At 42.3% G+C, this 15,236-nt stretch overlaps 1 protein-coding gene across 2 annotated transcripts in view; it reads left to right on the top strand.

The window, feature by feature from the left end:
* srp72 (signal recognition particle 72) overlaps positions 1–15,236 on the top strand; it is a 236,200-nt gene that overhangs the window by 136,850 nt on the left and 84,114 nt on the right. For both annotated transcript variants that reach the window (XM_073064014.1, XM_073064015.1), the window contains one exon: positions 10,393–10,465. In XM_073064014.1, the coding sequence (XP_072920115.1) occupies positions 10,393–10,465 (73 nt within the window). The remainder of the gene's footprint in view (positions 1–10,392; positions 10,466–15,236) is intronic.

Genomic DNA, 15,236 nt, shown 5'->3' on the forward strand with positions numbered 1-15,236 from the left:
AGGGTTGCGATCTCAGGATTGTTACCCATGCCACGTGCTAGTGAGGCCAGAAATAGTAAGATTACAGTTTAACACGTGGCTGAGGAGTTGGTGTAAGAGGGAGGGCATAAGATCTTTGGATCATTGGGCTCTCTTCCAGGGAAGGTGGGACCTGTATAGAAGGGACAGTTTGCACCTTATCTGGTGGGGGACTAAGTATCCTAGCGGGAAGGTTTGTTAATGGTGCACGGTGGGATTTAAACTAGAGTTGCAGGGGATTGGAAACCAGAGAGCCAGAACAGTTAGTGGAGAGGCTGTGGAGGCAGATGCTGGTAAGACCTCAGACAAAGTTAGGAATCAAAAGGTTGAGCATGGTGCGACTAGTGTCCTGAGCTGCAAATATTTCAATGCAGGAAACATCGTAGGAGAAACAGATGATCTCAGGGCATGGATCAGCACCTGGAATTATGATGTGTAGCCAGTAGTGAGATGTTTGCAAGAGGGGCAGGATTGGCAGCTCAATATTCCGGGGTTCCGTTGGTTTAGACGTGACAGAGAGGGAGGGATTTTGATTTTAAAGGAGCAGGGGTAGTGATAGTCAGGGAAAATGTCACTGCAGTGCTCCTTCAAGGCAGACTGGAGAACTTGTCTAGTGAGGCATTATGGGTGAAACTGAGAACTAAGAAAGGTATGACCACATTAATGGAGTATACTACAGAACACCCAACAGTCCTAGGGGTTTAGAGGAACAAATTTGTAGAGAAATCACAGACTGTTGCAAGAATCATAAGTTTTATAGTAGGTGATTTTAACTTTCCACATAGTTACTGGGAATCTGGTACTGTAAATGGACCAGATGGGATAGTGTTTGTCAAATGTGTTCAGGAAAATTTTCTTCAGTACGTAGAAGTCCCAATAAGAAAGCATGAAATACTGGATCTGCTATGAAGGAATGAGACAGGGCAGGTGACAGAAGTTTGTGTTGGGGAACACTTTGCATCCAGTGACTACAATGCTATTAGTTTCAAAGTAAATATGCCATAAGATAGGTCTAATCCACAGGTTGAAATTCTAAGTTGAAGAAAGGCCAATTTTGATGGTATCAGAAATAAAAGTGATCTGGCAAGTGTGGATTAGGTCAGGCTGTTTTCTGCTAAAGGTGTACTCAGAAAGTGGGAAGCCTTTTAAAGTGGAATTTTGAGAGTACAAAGTTAGTATGTGCTTGTCAGAATCAAAGGGGAAGATAACAAATGCAGGGAACCTTGATTTTCAAGAGATATTGAGGCCCTGGTTAAGAGAAAAAAGGAGGTGCATTAAAGGAAAAGGCAAATAGGAACAAATGAGGTGCTTATGGAGTACAATAAATGCCAGAGAACATTTAAGACAAAATTCAGAAGATTAGACATGTTGTCAGTGTCCCTGCATCAGATCAGAAGTCAGTGTCATCCTTTCACTCACTTAGTGAAAGGTCATGTGGTAGGTCATGTTTACCCAATCTATTGGAGTTTTTCGAGGAAGTTACCAGGAAAGTGGATGAAGGGAAGGCAGTGGATGTTGTATACATGGACTTTAGTAAGGCCTTTGACAAGGTCCCGCATGGGAGGTTAGTTAGGAAAATGTGAAGGAATACTTAGGAGGCAGTGATCATAATGTGTTTGAATTCATACTGCAATTTAGAGGGAGAAGCGTAACTCATGTATCAGTATCACAATGAAATAAGGGGAATTTAGAGGCATGAGAGAGGAGCTTGCCCAGGTGAATTGGAACAGGGTACAATTGTGGATCATGGCAGAGCAGAGATGGCTGAAGTTTCTGGAAATAGTTCACAAAGCTCAGGATAGATATGTCTCACAGAGGAAGAAGTTCTCAAATGGCAGAGGTAGGCAACCGTGGCTGACAAAGGAAGTTAAGGATTGCATAAAAGCCAAGGGAAGGGCATTATAAGGTACAAAACTGAGTGAGAGGTTCGATAATTGGGAAGCTTTTAAAATGCAACCAAAGGCTATAAGAAGGAAAAAGATGAAATATGAGGGCAGTCTAGCCAATAATATAAAATGGTTTTCTCAGTTATATAAAGAGTAAAAGGGAGATGGAGAACTGGAAAATGATGCTGGTGAAGTAGTAATGGGGGAACAAAAAATGGCAGATGAACTTAATGGGTACTTTGCATCTCTCTTTACTATGGAAGACACTAACAGTGTTCCAGCGGTCTGCGTGTCAGGGAGCAGGAGTGAGTGTCATTGCTATTACAAAGGAAAAAGTGCAAGTCAAACTGAAAGGCCTTAAGGTGGATAAGTCACCTGGACCTGATGGACTACATCCCAAAGTCCTGAGAGTGGTTGCTGAAGAGATACCAGATGCATTGGTCATAATATTTCAAGGATCATGTGATTCTGGTACAGTCCCAGAGGACTGGAAGACTAAATGTCATTCCACTTTTTAAGAAGGCAAAAGAAAGGAAATTATAAGCCAGTTAGCTTATCCTCAGTAGTTGGGAGTGTTGGAGTCAATTATTAAGGATGAGGATTCGAGGTACTTGGAGGCTAAAGATAAAAATATGTCATATTCAGCATGGTTTTTGTAAAGGGAAGTCTTGCCAGACCAATCTGTTAGAGTCTTTCGAGGAATTAACAAGCAGCATGGACAAAGGAGAGGCAGTAGAGGTCATTTACTAAGATGTTCAGAATGCATTTGATAAGGTGCCTCACATGAGGCTGCTTAACAAGATACAATCTTTTGGTGTTATAGGAAAGATGCTGGCATGGATAGAGGAATGGCTGACAGGCAGGAGGCAGCGAGTGGGAATACAGGGGTTTTTTTCTAGTTGGCTGCCGGTAACTACTGTTGTTCCTCAGGGGTCAGTATTGGGACTGTGGCAAAGTTTGCAGGTGATACAAAGATAGGTGGAGGGTTAGATAGTCTGAGGAAGCAATGCGATTGCAGCAGGACTTAGACCTATTGGTAGAAAGGGCAAAAAAGTGGCAGGTGGAATACAGTGTTGGGAAATGTATGATAATACATTTTGGGAAGGAACAATAGTGCGGACCATTATTTAAACAGGGAGAAGGTTCAAACATCAGAAGTGTTAAGGGACCTGGGAGCCCTAATGCAAGACTGCCAGAAGGTTAATTTACAGGTTGAGTCTGTGGTAAAGAAGGCAAATGCAATGTTGGCATTTATTTCAAGGGGAATAGAATATAAAAGCAAAGAGATAATGCTGAGCCTTTATAAGTCACTGGTAAGGCCACACTTTAGGCCCTATATCTCAGAAAGGATGTGTTATCATTAAAGAGAGTCCAGAGGAGGTTCACAAGGATGATTCCAGGAATGAAGGGGTTAACATATGAGGAGTGTTTGGTACCTTTGGGCCTGTACTCACTAGAATTTAGAAGAATGTGGGGGGATCTGATTGAAACCTACTGAATGTTGAAAGGGCTAGATAAGTGGATATGGGGAGGGTGTTTCCTATGGTGGGGGTATCCAAAACTAGAGGGCACAGCCTTGAAATTAAGGCATGACCCTTTAGAACAGAGGTGAGGAGGAATTTGTTTAGCCAGAGAGTATTAAATTTTTGGAATGTCTGTTGCAGACTGTGATGGAGGCCATATCTGGGGATATAGTTGGCCCTCCTTATCCACGAGTTCCGCATGTGCGAATTCAACCAACCGCAAATCGAGAAAACCCGGAAGTGTTGTTCGAACATGTACAGATTTTTTTTCTTGTCATTATTACCTAAACAATGCAGTATAACAACTATTTTACATAGCATTTACATTGTATTAGGTACTATAAGTAATGTAGAGATGATTTAAAGTATACGGGAGGGTGTGCGTAGATTATCGTGGATTGGGATTGAAAAAAGTTGGAACTTCTCTTACTAAGTAAGTCGGAACAGGTACATCCGGTATTATTTAGCGTCAGTTAGTCAAACGTTTGTCTTAGTATGTAGTATATCTTTTACCTTTCCATGCATATAAAACACTTAAGAACGTATGTTTCAGCACCGGGCTCAGGAACAGAAGTTCTCGAGTTTGATCCAGTGACAGATGGCTCCCGAGCGCGCTCTCCATCCTTGCCTGGTTGTTGTGGAGGATCAAAAACCCAAAACCCAATAATTAAACCACTGCGTTGCTTAGTAATAATTGTAGCTTTCATCAGGGCAAGGCCTTCTCACTTTAACCTTTAAAATTGTTCCGATTGTTGACCGACTGTAGCCTAACACTTTTCTAATGACCAATGGCATTTCACCGCTTTCCAATCACTTTATTATTTCCACTTTATTTTCAATCCTGATCGTGATTGTTTTCATGAACAGAAACACGACAGATTCAGAGTTCCACTGCCGGGTCCTACTGCACTGAGTCAGGTTAAATAAGGTGTGGGGTTCCTCTGGGTCCGAGGGTCCACTGCATTGAGACAGGTTGAATAGGGGACTTGAGCATCCGCGAGGGGTCCAGGAACCAATACCTCGCGGATAAGGACTGTATTTAAGGCGGAAGTTGATCGTTTTCAGATCGGTCAGTGCATCGAAAGATATGGCTAGATTGCAGGTGTTTGGGGTTGAATGGGATTGGGGATCAGTCATGATGGAATGGGGGAGCAGAATCGATGGGCTGAATGGCCAAATTCTGTTCCTATGTCTTGTGATAGAAACATAGAAAACCTACAGCACAATAGAGGCCCTTCGGCTCACAAAGCTGAACTGATCTTATAGTGGGCACAGGACCAGAGACTTTAGCAAGTTCTAGAGATTTCTGCAGGTCTTTTACTATTACCCTTGGGTTGTTTTTCTTCTCCTTGACATTGCACATTGTGGTTTTGGTGTGATCTTTGCAGAATTTTCATTCCTAGGGAGAGTAGCAACAGTACTGAAATGCCTCCATTTGTGGGCAATTTCTCTTGCTATGGACTGGTGAACACTCAGATCAAGAAATGCTTTTGTAGCCTTTTCTAGCTATATGCATCTCTACAGCACAATACAGGCCCTTTGGCCCACAATGCTGTGCCGAACATGTACTTCAGAAATTACCTAAGGTTACCCATAGCCCTCTATTTTTCAAAGCTCCATCTACATATCCAGGAGTCTCTTAAAATATCCTATCATATCTGCCTCCACCACCATCGCCGGCAGCCTATTCCACGTACTCACCACTCTCTGTGTAAAAAAAACTTAACCTTGACTTCTCCATACCTACTTCCAAGCACCTTAAACCTGTGTCCTCTTGTGGCAACCATAGAACATTACAGCACAGAAACAGGCCTTTTGGCCCTTCTTGGCTGTGCCAAACCATTTTTGTGCCTAGTCACACTGACCTGCACCTGGGCCATATCCCTCCAAACCCCTCTCATCCATATACCTGTCCAAGTTTTTCTAAAACTGTCAAAAGTGAGCCCGCATTCACCACTTCATCTGGCAGCTCATTCCACACTCCCACCACTCTCTGCGTGAAGAAGCCCCCCCCCCCCCCAATGTTCCCTTTAAACTTTTCCCCCTTCACCCTTAACCCATGACCTCTGGTTTTTTTCTCCCCTAGCCTCAGTGGAAAAAGCCAGCTTGCATTCAGTCTATCTATACCCATCATAATTTTATACACCTCTATCAAATCACCCCTCATAGGGAATAAAGTCCTAACCTATTCAACCTTCCTCTGTAACTCAGTTTCTCAAGTCCCAGTAACATCCTTGTAAACCTTCTCTGCACTCTTTCAACCTTATTAATATCCTTCCTGTAATTCAGTGACCAAAACTGCACACAATACTCCAAATTCGGTCTCACCAATGTCTTATACAACCTCACCATTACATTCCAACTCTTATATTCAATACTTTGATTTATAAAAGCCAATGTACCAAAAGCTCTCTTTACGACCCTATTCACCTGTGACGCCACTTTTAGTGAATTATGTATCTGTACTCCCAGATCCCTCTGTTCTACTGCACTCCTCAGTGTCCTAACATTTACCTTGTATGTTCTACCTTGGTTTGACCTTCCGAAGTGCAATACCTCACACTAGTCCGCATTAAACTTCATCTGCCATTTTTCAGCCCATTCCTCCAACTGGTCCAAATCCCTCTGCAAGCTTTGAAAACCTTCCTCACTGTCCACTACACCTCCAATCTTTGTATCATCAGCAAACTTGCTGATCCAATTTGCCACATTATCATCCAGATCATTGATATAGATGACAAATAACAATGGACCCAGCACTGATCCCTGTGGGACACCACCAGTCACAGGCCTCCACTCAGAGTAGCAATCCTCCACTACCACTCTCTGGCTTCTTCCATTGAGCCAAAATCTAATCCAATTTACTACCTCTCCATGTATACCTAGAGACTGAATCTTCCTAACTAACCTCCCATGCGGGACCTTACTAAAGTCCATGTATACAATATCCACTGCTTTCCCTTCATCCACTTTCTTGGTAACTTCCTCGAAAAACTCTAATAGATTGGTTAAACATGACCTACCACGCACAAAGCCATGCTGACTTTTTCTAATAAGTCCCTGTCTATCCAAATACTTGTAGATCCTATCTCTTAGTATTCCTTCCAATGATTTACCTACTACCGATGTCAAACTTACCGGCCTATAATTTCCCGGCTTACTTTTTGAGCCTTTTTTAAACAACGGAACTACATGAGCTATCCTCCAATCCTCTGGCACCTGACCTGTGGATATCGACTTTTTAAGTATTTCTGCCAGGGTCCCTGCAATTTCAACACTAGTCTCCTTCAAGGTCCGAGGGAATACCCTGTCAGGTCCTGGGGATTTATCTAGTCTGATTTGCCTCAAGACAGCAAGCACCTCCTCCTCTTTAATCTGTATAAGTTCCATGACCTCCCTACTTGTTTGCCTTGTTTCCGTAGACTCCATTCTAGTTTCCTCAGTAAATACAGATGCAAAAAAACGCATTTAATACCTCTCCCATTTCTTTTGGTTCCATACATAGCCGACCACTCTGATCTTCAAGAGGACAAATTTTATTCCTTACTATCCTTCTGCTCTTAACATACCTGTAGAAGCTCTTAGGATTATCCTTCACCCTGACTGCCAAAGCAACCTTATGTCTTCTTTTTAGCTTTCCTGATTTCTTTCTTAAGTATTTTCTTACTCTTTTTATACTCCTCAAGCATCTTATTTTCTCCCTGTTGCCTATACATTTTATACATCTCTCTCTTCTTCTTTATCAGAGTTCCAATATCCCTTGAGAACCAAGGTTCCTTATTCTTATTCATTTTGCCTTTAACCCTGACAGGAACATACAAACTCTGCACTCTCAAAATTTCTCCTTTGAAGGCCTACCACTTATTTCAGCCCTGGCAAAAAGCCTCTGACTATCCACATGACCAATGCCCCTGATCATCTTATACATCTCTATCAGGTCACCTCTCATCCTCCATTGCTCCAAGCAGAAAAGGCTAAGTTTACTTAAACTATTCTCATAAGGCATTCTCCCCAATCCAGGCAATATCCTTGTAAATCTCCTTTGCACCCTTTCTATGGTTTCCAAAGCCTTCCTGTAGTGAGGTGACCAGAACTGAGCACAGTTCTCCAAGTGGGGTCTGACCAGGGTCCTATATAGCTGTAACATTACCTCTCAGCTCTTGAACTCAATCCCATGATTGATTACGGCCAATGCACCGCATGCCTTCTTAACCACAGAGTCAACCTGTGTAGCAGTTTTGAGTGTCCAATGGACTCGGACCCCAAGATCCCTCTGATCCTCCACACTGCTAAGAGTCTCACCATTAATACTATATTCTGCCATCATATTTGACCTACCAAAATGAACCACCTCACACTTAGCTGGGTTGAACACCTTCTGCCACTTCTCAGCCCTTCTAAGGTCCTCTGAAAGTTGTTTTGATTGAGGCATTGTGCACATAAACAGATCTTTCTTGAGAAGAGTAGGCTGTCAGTAAACTGACTTTGTGTGTCTTTTTTATAGGGCAGGGCTTCTGTACAACCCACACCTCTCATCTCATTGATTGGAACACCGGAATCCAAGTAGCTTTTGTAAGAGATATTACCCCAGAGATTCACATACTGTTTTGAATCTAGACTGTGATTATTTACTCAGTATTGATGAGATGTACAGTTTGTATGTTGCTAGTTTAGGCAGATTGTGTTTGTCTGTTATTGTGACTTGGATGAAGATCAGTCCACAATTTATATGGTTATCAATGTAGAAAACCAGGTAGTTGCAAAGCGTTCACAAACTTTTGCTTGCAACTGTAGTTTTAACAACATCTTTCTCCACCACCACTTCACTATTTGTTCTGGTTCTCTGGTTCCCATTCCCCTGCAACTGTAGTTTAAACAAGTCGTACAAAAGCGGCAATGCTTCCTGCTTGGATATTAGTCCCCCTGCAGTTCAGTTGCAAACAGTCCCATCTGTACAGGTTTCACCTTCCCTGGAAGAGTACCCAATAATCCAAAAATCTGAAACCTCCCCTCATGCCACAACTCCTTAGCCTCATGAAAATTATATAATTTAATGTACTTCTGGTCTCGCATGTGGCAGGGGTAGCAATCTGGAAGTCACAACTTTGAAGGTCTTGTCCTTTAACTTTGGTCCTAATTCCCTGAATTCATTTCCAGGATCTTGACACCCATCCTACCCATGTCATTGGTATTGACGTAGACCATGATGGCTGGTTGCTCATGTCTCTGACCTTTGCACCTGGGTGGCAACAGACTGGGAATCTCATTCTCATCCACAGAGCCACCTTTCTGTTCTCCTAACCAACAAAATCCCCTGTCACTACTGCAATGCTCTTCTCCCCATTTCCCTTCTGAGCCACAGAGCCAGACTCAGTGCCAGAGACCTACTTGTTGTGGCTTCTCCTTGGTAGATTATCCCCCCAAACAGTATCCAAACCAGTATACCTATTATTGAGGGGAACAGCCACAAGGATACTCTGCAGTGACTGCCTATTCCCTTTCCCTGTTCTGACAGTCACTCACCCAGGGACCTGCCTCCTGCAACTTAGGGGTGGCAGTTTCCCTGTAGTGCCTATCTATCATCTCCTCATTTTCCCAAATGAGCTGAAGGTCATTGACCAAGCAGCTTGGTAAACTTTGTGCAGATGTAGTTATCAGGGTGAATGTGCCACTAACTCTGGACCCATTCTCAGTGCACTGCCTGTGTAGTTAACAGAAGAAGAAACTTGCTGGAAACTTATTTCGAGTCTGCATTTGTGTTTGTCCAGGTCTGTTGAGCCAAAGCTGGACCAGTCTAACACTGGTCCACTCACATAATAGCTGTTCTGTTTACACCACCCTTTTCCTTAGTGGCTCAAATAAAATTCACTCCCAATGATACTTGCGGTTTTCAAATGGCTTCTGCCCCCGCAAGATGTCACTTTCTTACTCGCTACTTCAAAACAAGCTCACTCCCAATGAACTTGCAGATTTCAAATGGCTTCTGCTCTGCAACATGTTGCTCTTGTCACATGCTACTTGAAAACAGTGGCTCACTACTGATGAGACTTGAATTTTTCAAATGGTTCCTGTTCTGCAAGATGTTGCTCTCATTCAGTTTCAAAATTGATTCAAAACACTTCCAAGACAATTACCATTGCACATATCCCATCCTTGTAGACTTTGAATGTGACTTCATTCTATGAAACCTAGCATGTTTTTCAGGAGATAATCACCCTGAGCAATTGAAGAGTCTATTTCTATGAAAGGTCTCTTACGGGAAATGGGGAAAAGAAAAGTAACAACAGCAGTGGATCAATGACCCTCCAATTAACCCCAATAAAAAAATTGTGTAGATTGGGACTATATTCTCCAGAACTCAGAAAAATGAAAAGAAATCTGATAGAAACATAACTGGTTGAGCCTAGGATTCATACTTTCAGATTAAGGAGTAACACATGTGGGACTGGGATGGGAAATTTCTTCTCAGTGACTGATAAAACTTTGGAATTCTTTACCTTGGAGGTTTGCTGTGGTCATTCAACATTGCCATAGCAAAAATTTTCCGTCAACCTGCTCACACTATTGAACACTACTTCCTAACAATAAAAATCCATGACAGGACTATGGAAAACATTATCCATCTTTCAGCAAGGCAGTTTGTCAGTAATAAAATTCACCACTGTATTTAGTGTGTAGTTATAGCCTTAGGATGATTGAGGAAAAATGAAAAATCCTACAAGCTGAAAGCTCATGGCCCACCACTGGATTCATAGGCATATCAAATTTTTGATATGAGAAAAGAGACCCACTTGGTTTGTTCTCCGATGTGTACATCTTTGCATTTCTAATATCATCCTTGTACATTTTTTCTGCAACCTCTTTGTATCTGGTTCTTAAAATATTGAACTTCACTGTGTTCTTGAACATTGTTGTGTAAGAACCATGAGTTAATATCAGTATTTCCAATGTATTTTGATTTGAAGGATTTCTTGGAACAACACCCAGAAAATGCATTTGAACTGAAGATGACAATTGCACAGTTATACCTTGTTCAAGGTGGGTATCCCTCTCTAAATTCTAAGATTCTGGCATGTTAGTTTCTCAATCACTGTTTAAAATTGCTGCTCAATCCTTGATTATAAATGACCCTTTCTGTGGGTGAAGAGTGGAAGAATCAACAAAGCAATTTGCTAGAAGAACTCAGTGGGTTGAGCAGCTTCTGTGGGTGAAAAAGAAATTGCCACATTTCGGGTCAAAACGCTGCATCAGTGCTAAGAGGAAAGATGGCCAATAAAGAGAACAGTGAGGCAGGAATCGGAGGTGGACTAATGGGAAGGGGTATAAGGGTGGAGGGGTGGTGGTGGGAGTGTGGAGTTAGGGGTTGGTAGCAGGTGAGTGAATGATGATGGCAAACAGAGAAATGAGGCATATGAGATGAGGTTTGAAGATTGGAGGGAGATGAACAGGAACGCAAATGTTCCTGTATGTTAGACTTTGATATGCAAAGGAGGTGTGCAGAAGATAAGAAATAGGAATAGGAGTCACCTGTCGAGTCTGCTCTGCTATTCAATAAGATGATGGCTGATCTGGCCATGGACTCAGCTCCAAGTACCTGCTTTTTCCTTATAACCCTTAATTCCCTTGCTTTTCAAAAAACAAACTATCTAATTGTGTCTTAAGTATATTTACTGATGCAGACTCTACTACCTCCTTGAGCAGAGAATTTCACACATTCACTACTCTCTGGGAAAAGCAGTCTCATCATTTCCATCCTAAATCTATTCCCCTGAATCTTGAAGCTTTGTCCCCTAGTTTCTATAAGATTCCCCCTCATTCCTCTGAATTCCAGCAATATAATGCCAGACAAGTCAATCTCTCCTCAATTTGGTGAACTTCCTCTGCACCCCTTCCAAAGTTGGTATATCTTTCCTCAAGTAAGGAGACCAGAAATGCACATAGTACTCCAGGTGTGGCCTTACCAGTATGCTGTGTAGTTGCACTAGAATCTCCCTACTTTTAACTTCAATCCTTTAGCAATGAAGGCCAACATTCCATTTGCTTTATTAATACACTGTTGCATCTGGAAATCAACCTTCTGTGATTCACACACAAGCACTCCCAAGTCCTTTCGCACCATAGTGATCACAATATGATTGAGTTTGACTTAAAATTTGATAGGGAGAAAGTAAAGTCTGATGTAGCAGTATTTCAGTGGAGTAAAGGAAATTACAGTGGTATGAGAGAGGAGCTGCCAAATAAATTGAAAGGAGATGCTGGCAGGGATGACAGCAGAGCAGCAATGGCGTGAATTTCTAGGAAAAATGAGGCAGGTGCATGATAGATGTATTCCAAAATCAAAGGAATACTCAGATGGCACAATAGTACAACAAGGGAAGTCAAAGCTAATGTAATTTAAAAAAAAGAGAGTGAGGATTTGGGCTTTCAGAAGACCTTGGACATGGTGCCACACATGAGGCTGCTTACCAGGTTACAGGAAAGTTATTGGCCTAGTTAGATCATTGACTTATTGGTAGAAGGTGTCGAGTGGGAATAAAAGGATCCTTTTCTGATTGGCTGCCATTGACCAGTGGTGTTCCGCAGTGGTCAGTGGTGGGACCACTTCTTTTTATGCTGTAAAATGATGATGGAACAGATGGCTTTGTTGTGAAATTTGCAGGTGATACAAAGATTGGTGGAGGGGGAGAAAATGTTGAGGAAACAGGGTGCAGAAAGACAGACAAATTTGGAGAATGGGCAAGAAAATGGTAATGAAATATAATGTTGGAAATAACATGGTTATGCACTTTGGTAGTGGAAATAAATGTGCAGACTATTTTGTAAATGGGGAGAAAATCCAAAAAATTGAGATGCAAAGAGATGTGGAGTCCTTGTGTAGAACACCCTGAAGGTTAACTTGCAGGTTGAGTGGCTCTGAGTCTGTACTCACTAGAATTTAGAAGGATGGGGGTGGGTAGAGAATCTCATTGAAACCTTTTGAATGTTGAAAGGTGTAGACAGAGAGGATGTGGAAAGGATGTTTTTCCTATGATGGGGTAGTCTAGAAGAAGAGGGCACTCTCAAAATAGAGGGGCATCCGTTTAATACAGTGATGCGGAGAAATTTCTTTAGCCAGGGGGTGGTGAATTTGTGGAATTTATTACCACAGGCAGGTGTGGAGGCCATGATGTTGGATGTATTTAAGGCAAATCTTGATAGGTTCTTGATTGGACCCAGCATCAAAGGTTATGGGGAGAAGACCAGGGAGTGGAGCTGTGGAGGGGAAAAAAAGGATCAGCCATAATTGAATGGTGGAGCACCCTCAGTAGGTCAGATGGCCTAATTCTACTGCTGTGTCTTATGGTCTTATAGCATACTACATTCTTTCACCATTTAAATAATAATTTGATCTTCTATTTTTATTCCCAAAGTGGATGACCTTGCATTTGCCAATATTGTACTCCATCTGCAAGATCCTTGCCCACTCATGAAGCCTATCATTATCTCTCTGCAGTCTCTGTGTATTCTCTACAGAATCTGTTTTCCACTCAATTCAGAGTTATCAGCAAATGTAGGTATGCTACACTATGACCCCTCTTTGAAATCGTTAATATATATTGTGAACATTTGTGGGCCCAGCACTGGCCCCTGCATCACTCCAATCACCACAGACTGCAAACAGAGAACCACCCATTTATCCCAACTGTGCATTCTATTTGTCTTACTGATCCTCTATCCATGCTAATGCATTACCCCCACTTCATGTACCTTGATCTTTTATGGGACAGCTTTCTGACACACTGGAAGTCCAAGTATACACCCTCCAGCTGTTTTCCCCCTCTTCTGCTGAACTCATTACATCCTCAATGAACTGCAGCAAATTTGTTAAACAGGATGTGCTCTTCATGAATCCATGCCTTTTCTGCCTAATGGAACCAAATCTATCCAGATCTCCTGCTATTTCTTCCTTAAAGATAGCTTTAAGCATTTTCCCAACCATGGGTGTTGAGTTAATTAGACTACTGTATTTTCGGCCTTTCACCTGCATCTTTGTTTGAACGGTGATAATAGGAGCCAGTCGGTCAGAGCCTGATCAGAGATGGAGCCTGAACCAGATTGGGTTGAATGGGAACCTGTGGGTAATCTTTTTCTGCAGTAGTTGGATGGAACCAGGGGAACTGGGTGATAGGGGGCTGGTTTGGCAAAGGGACAGAAAATGTGAGGACCAGTGGAAGATCACAAGGAGATTGGGAAGGAGAAGGAATTAACCAGAAGGTAGACTCATTTAAAATTGGAAAACTTAATGTTCATATTGATATTAATCAACTGATACTAATTTTGGGATGCTATAAAGATAAGGTGGAGGGACAGGTAGTGTTGAGAAAGCAGGAAGTCTTCAGAAGGACCTGGACAGATGAGGAGAAAAGGCAAAGAAGTAGCAGATGGAATATAGTCTAGGGAAGTGTGCAGTCATTCACTTTGATAGAAGACTATTTTCTAAATGGGGAGTAAATTCAGAAATCAGAGGTGCTGCAAAGGAACTTGCGAGTCCTTGTGCAGGATTCCTTAAAGATTAATTTGCAGGTTGAGTTGGTGGGAAGGAAGGCAAATGCAATGTTAGTATTAATTTCAAAAGGACTCAAATATAAAAGCAAGGATGTGCTTTATAAGGATAGGCTCCTTGTGAGCGGTTTTGGGCCCATATCTAAGAAAGGATGTACTGGCATTGAAGTGTTAATGTATGAGGAGCATTTGATAGCTCTGGGCCTGTACTACTGGAGTTTAGAAGAATGGTGTGGAGGTGGGGGATCTCATTGAAATTTAGCGAATATTGTAAGGCTTAGATAGAGTGGATGTGAAAAGGATGTTTCCTATAGTGGTTGAGTCTAGGACAAGAGGGTAACATAGAAACTTAAAAAACCTACAGCACAGTACAGGCCCTTTGGCCCACAAAGCTGTACCGAACATGTACTTACCTTAGAACTACCTACGCTTACCCATAGCCCTCTATTTTTCTAAGCTCCATGTACCCATCCGGGCGTCTCTTAAAAGACCCTATTGTTTCTGCCTCCACCACTGCTGCCATCAGCCCATTCCATTGGCTCAGAATAGAGGAACATCCATTTAGAATGGAGTTGAGAAATTTCTTTAGTCAGAGCATGGTGATCTGTGGAATTCATTGCCACGGACAGCTGTGGAGGCCAAATCATTGGATATATTTAAAGTAGATGTTGATAGGTTTTTGATTCAGAAGGGTTTCAAAGGTTAGCCTGACATCAGTGGTGGGAAAGATGCTGGAGTCAATTAGCCTGACGTCAGCGGTGGGAAAGATGCTGGAGTCAATTAGCCTGACGTCAGTGGTGGGAAAGATGCTGGAGTCAATTAGCCTGACGTCAGTGGTGGGAAAGATGCTGGAGTCAACTATAAAAGAGGAAATTACGACACATTTGGATAGCAGTAGAAGGATCAGTCCGAGTCAGCGTGGATTTATGAAGGGAAAATCATGCTTGACTAATCTTCTGGAGTTTTTTGAGGATGTAACTATGAAAATGGACAAGGGAGAGCCATTGGATGTAGTGTACCTGGACTTCCAGAAAGCTTTTGATAAAGTCCCACATAGGAGATTAGTGGGCAAAATTAGGGCACATGGTATTGGGGGCAGAGTACTGACATGGATTGAAAATTGGTTGGCTGACAGGAAACAAAGAGTAGTGATTAACAGGTCCCTTTCAGAACGGCAGGCTGTGACCAGTGGGGTACCGCAAGGTTCGGTGCTGGGACCGCAGCTGTTCACAATATACATTAATGATTTAGATGAAGGGATTAAAAG

This window comes from Hemitrygon akajei, chromosome 13 (assembly GCF_048418815.1).
Source record: "Hemitrygon akajei chromosome 13, sHemAka1.3, whole genome shotgun sequence".
NCBI lineage: Eukaryota > Metazoa > Chordata > Chondrichthyes > Myliobatiformes > Dasyatidae > Hemitrygon > Hemitrygon akajei.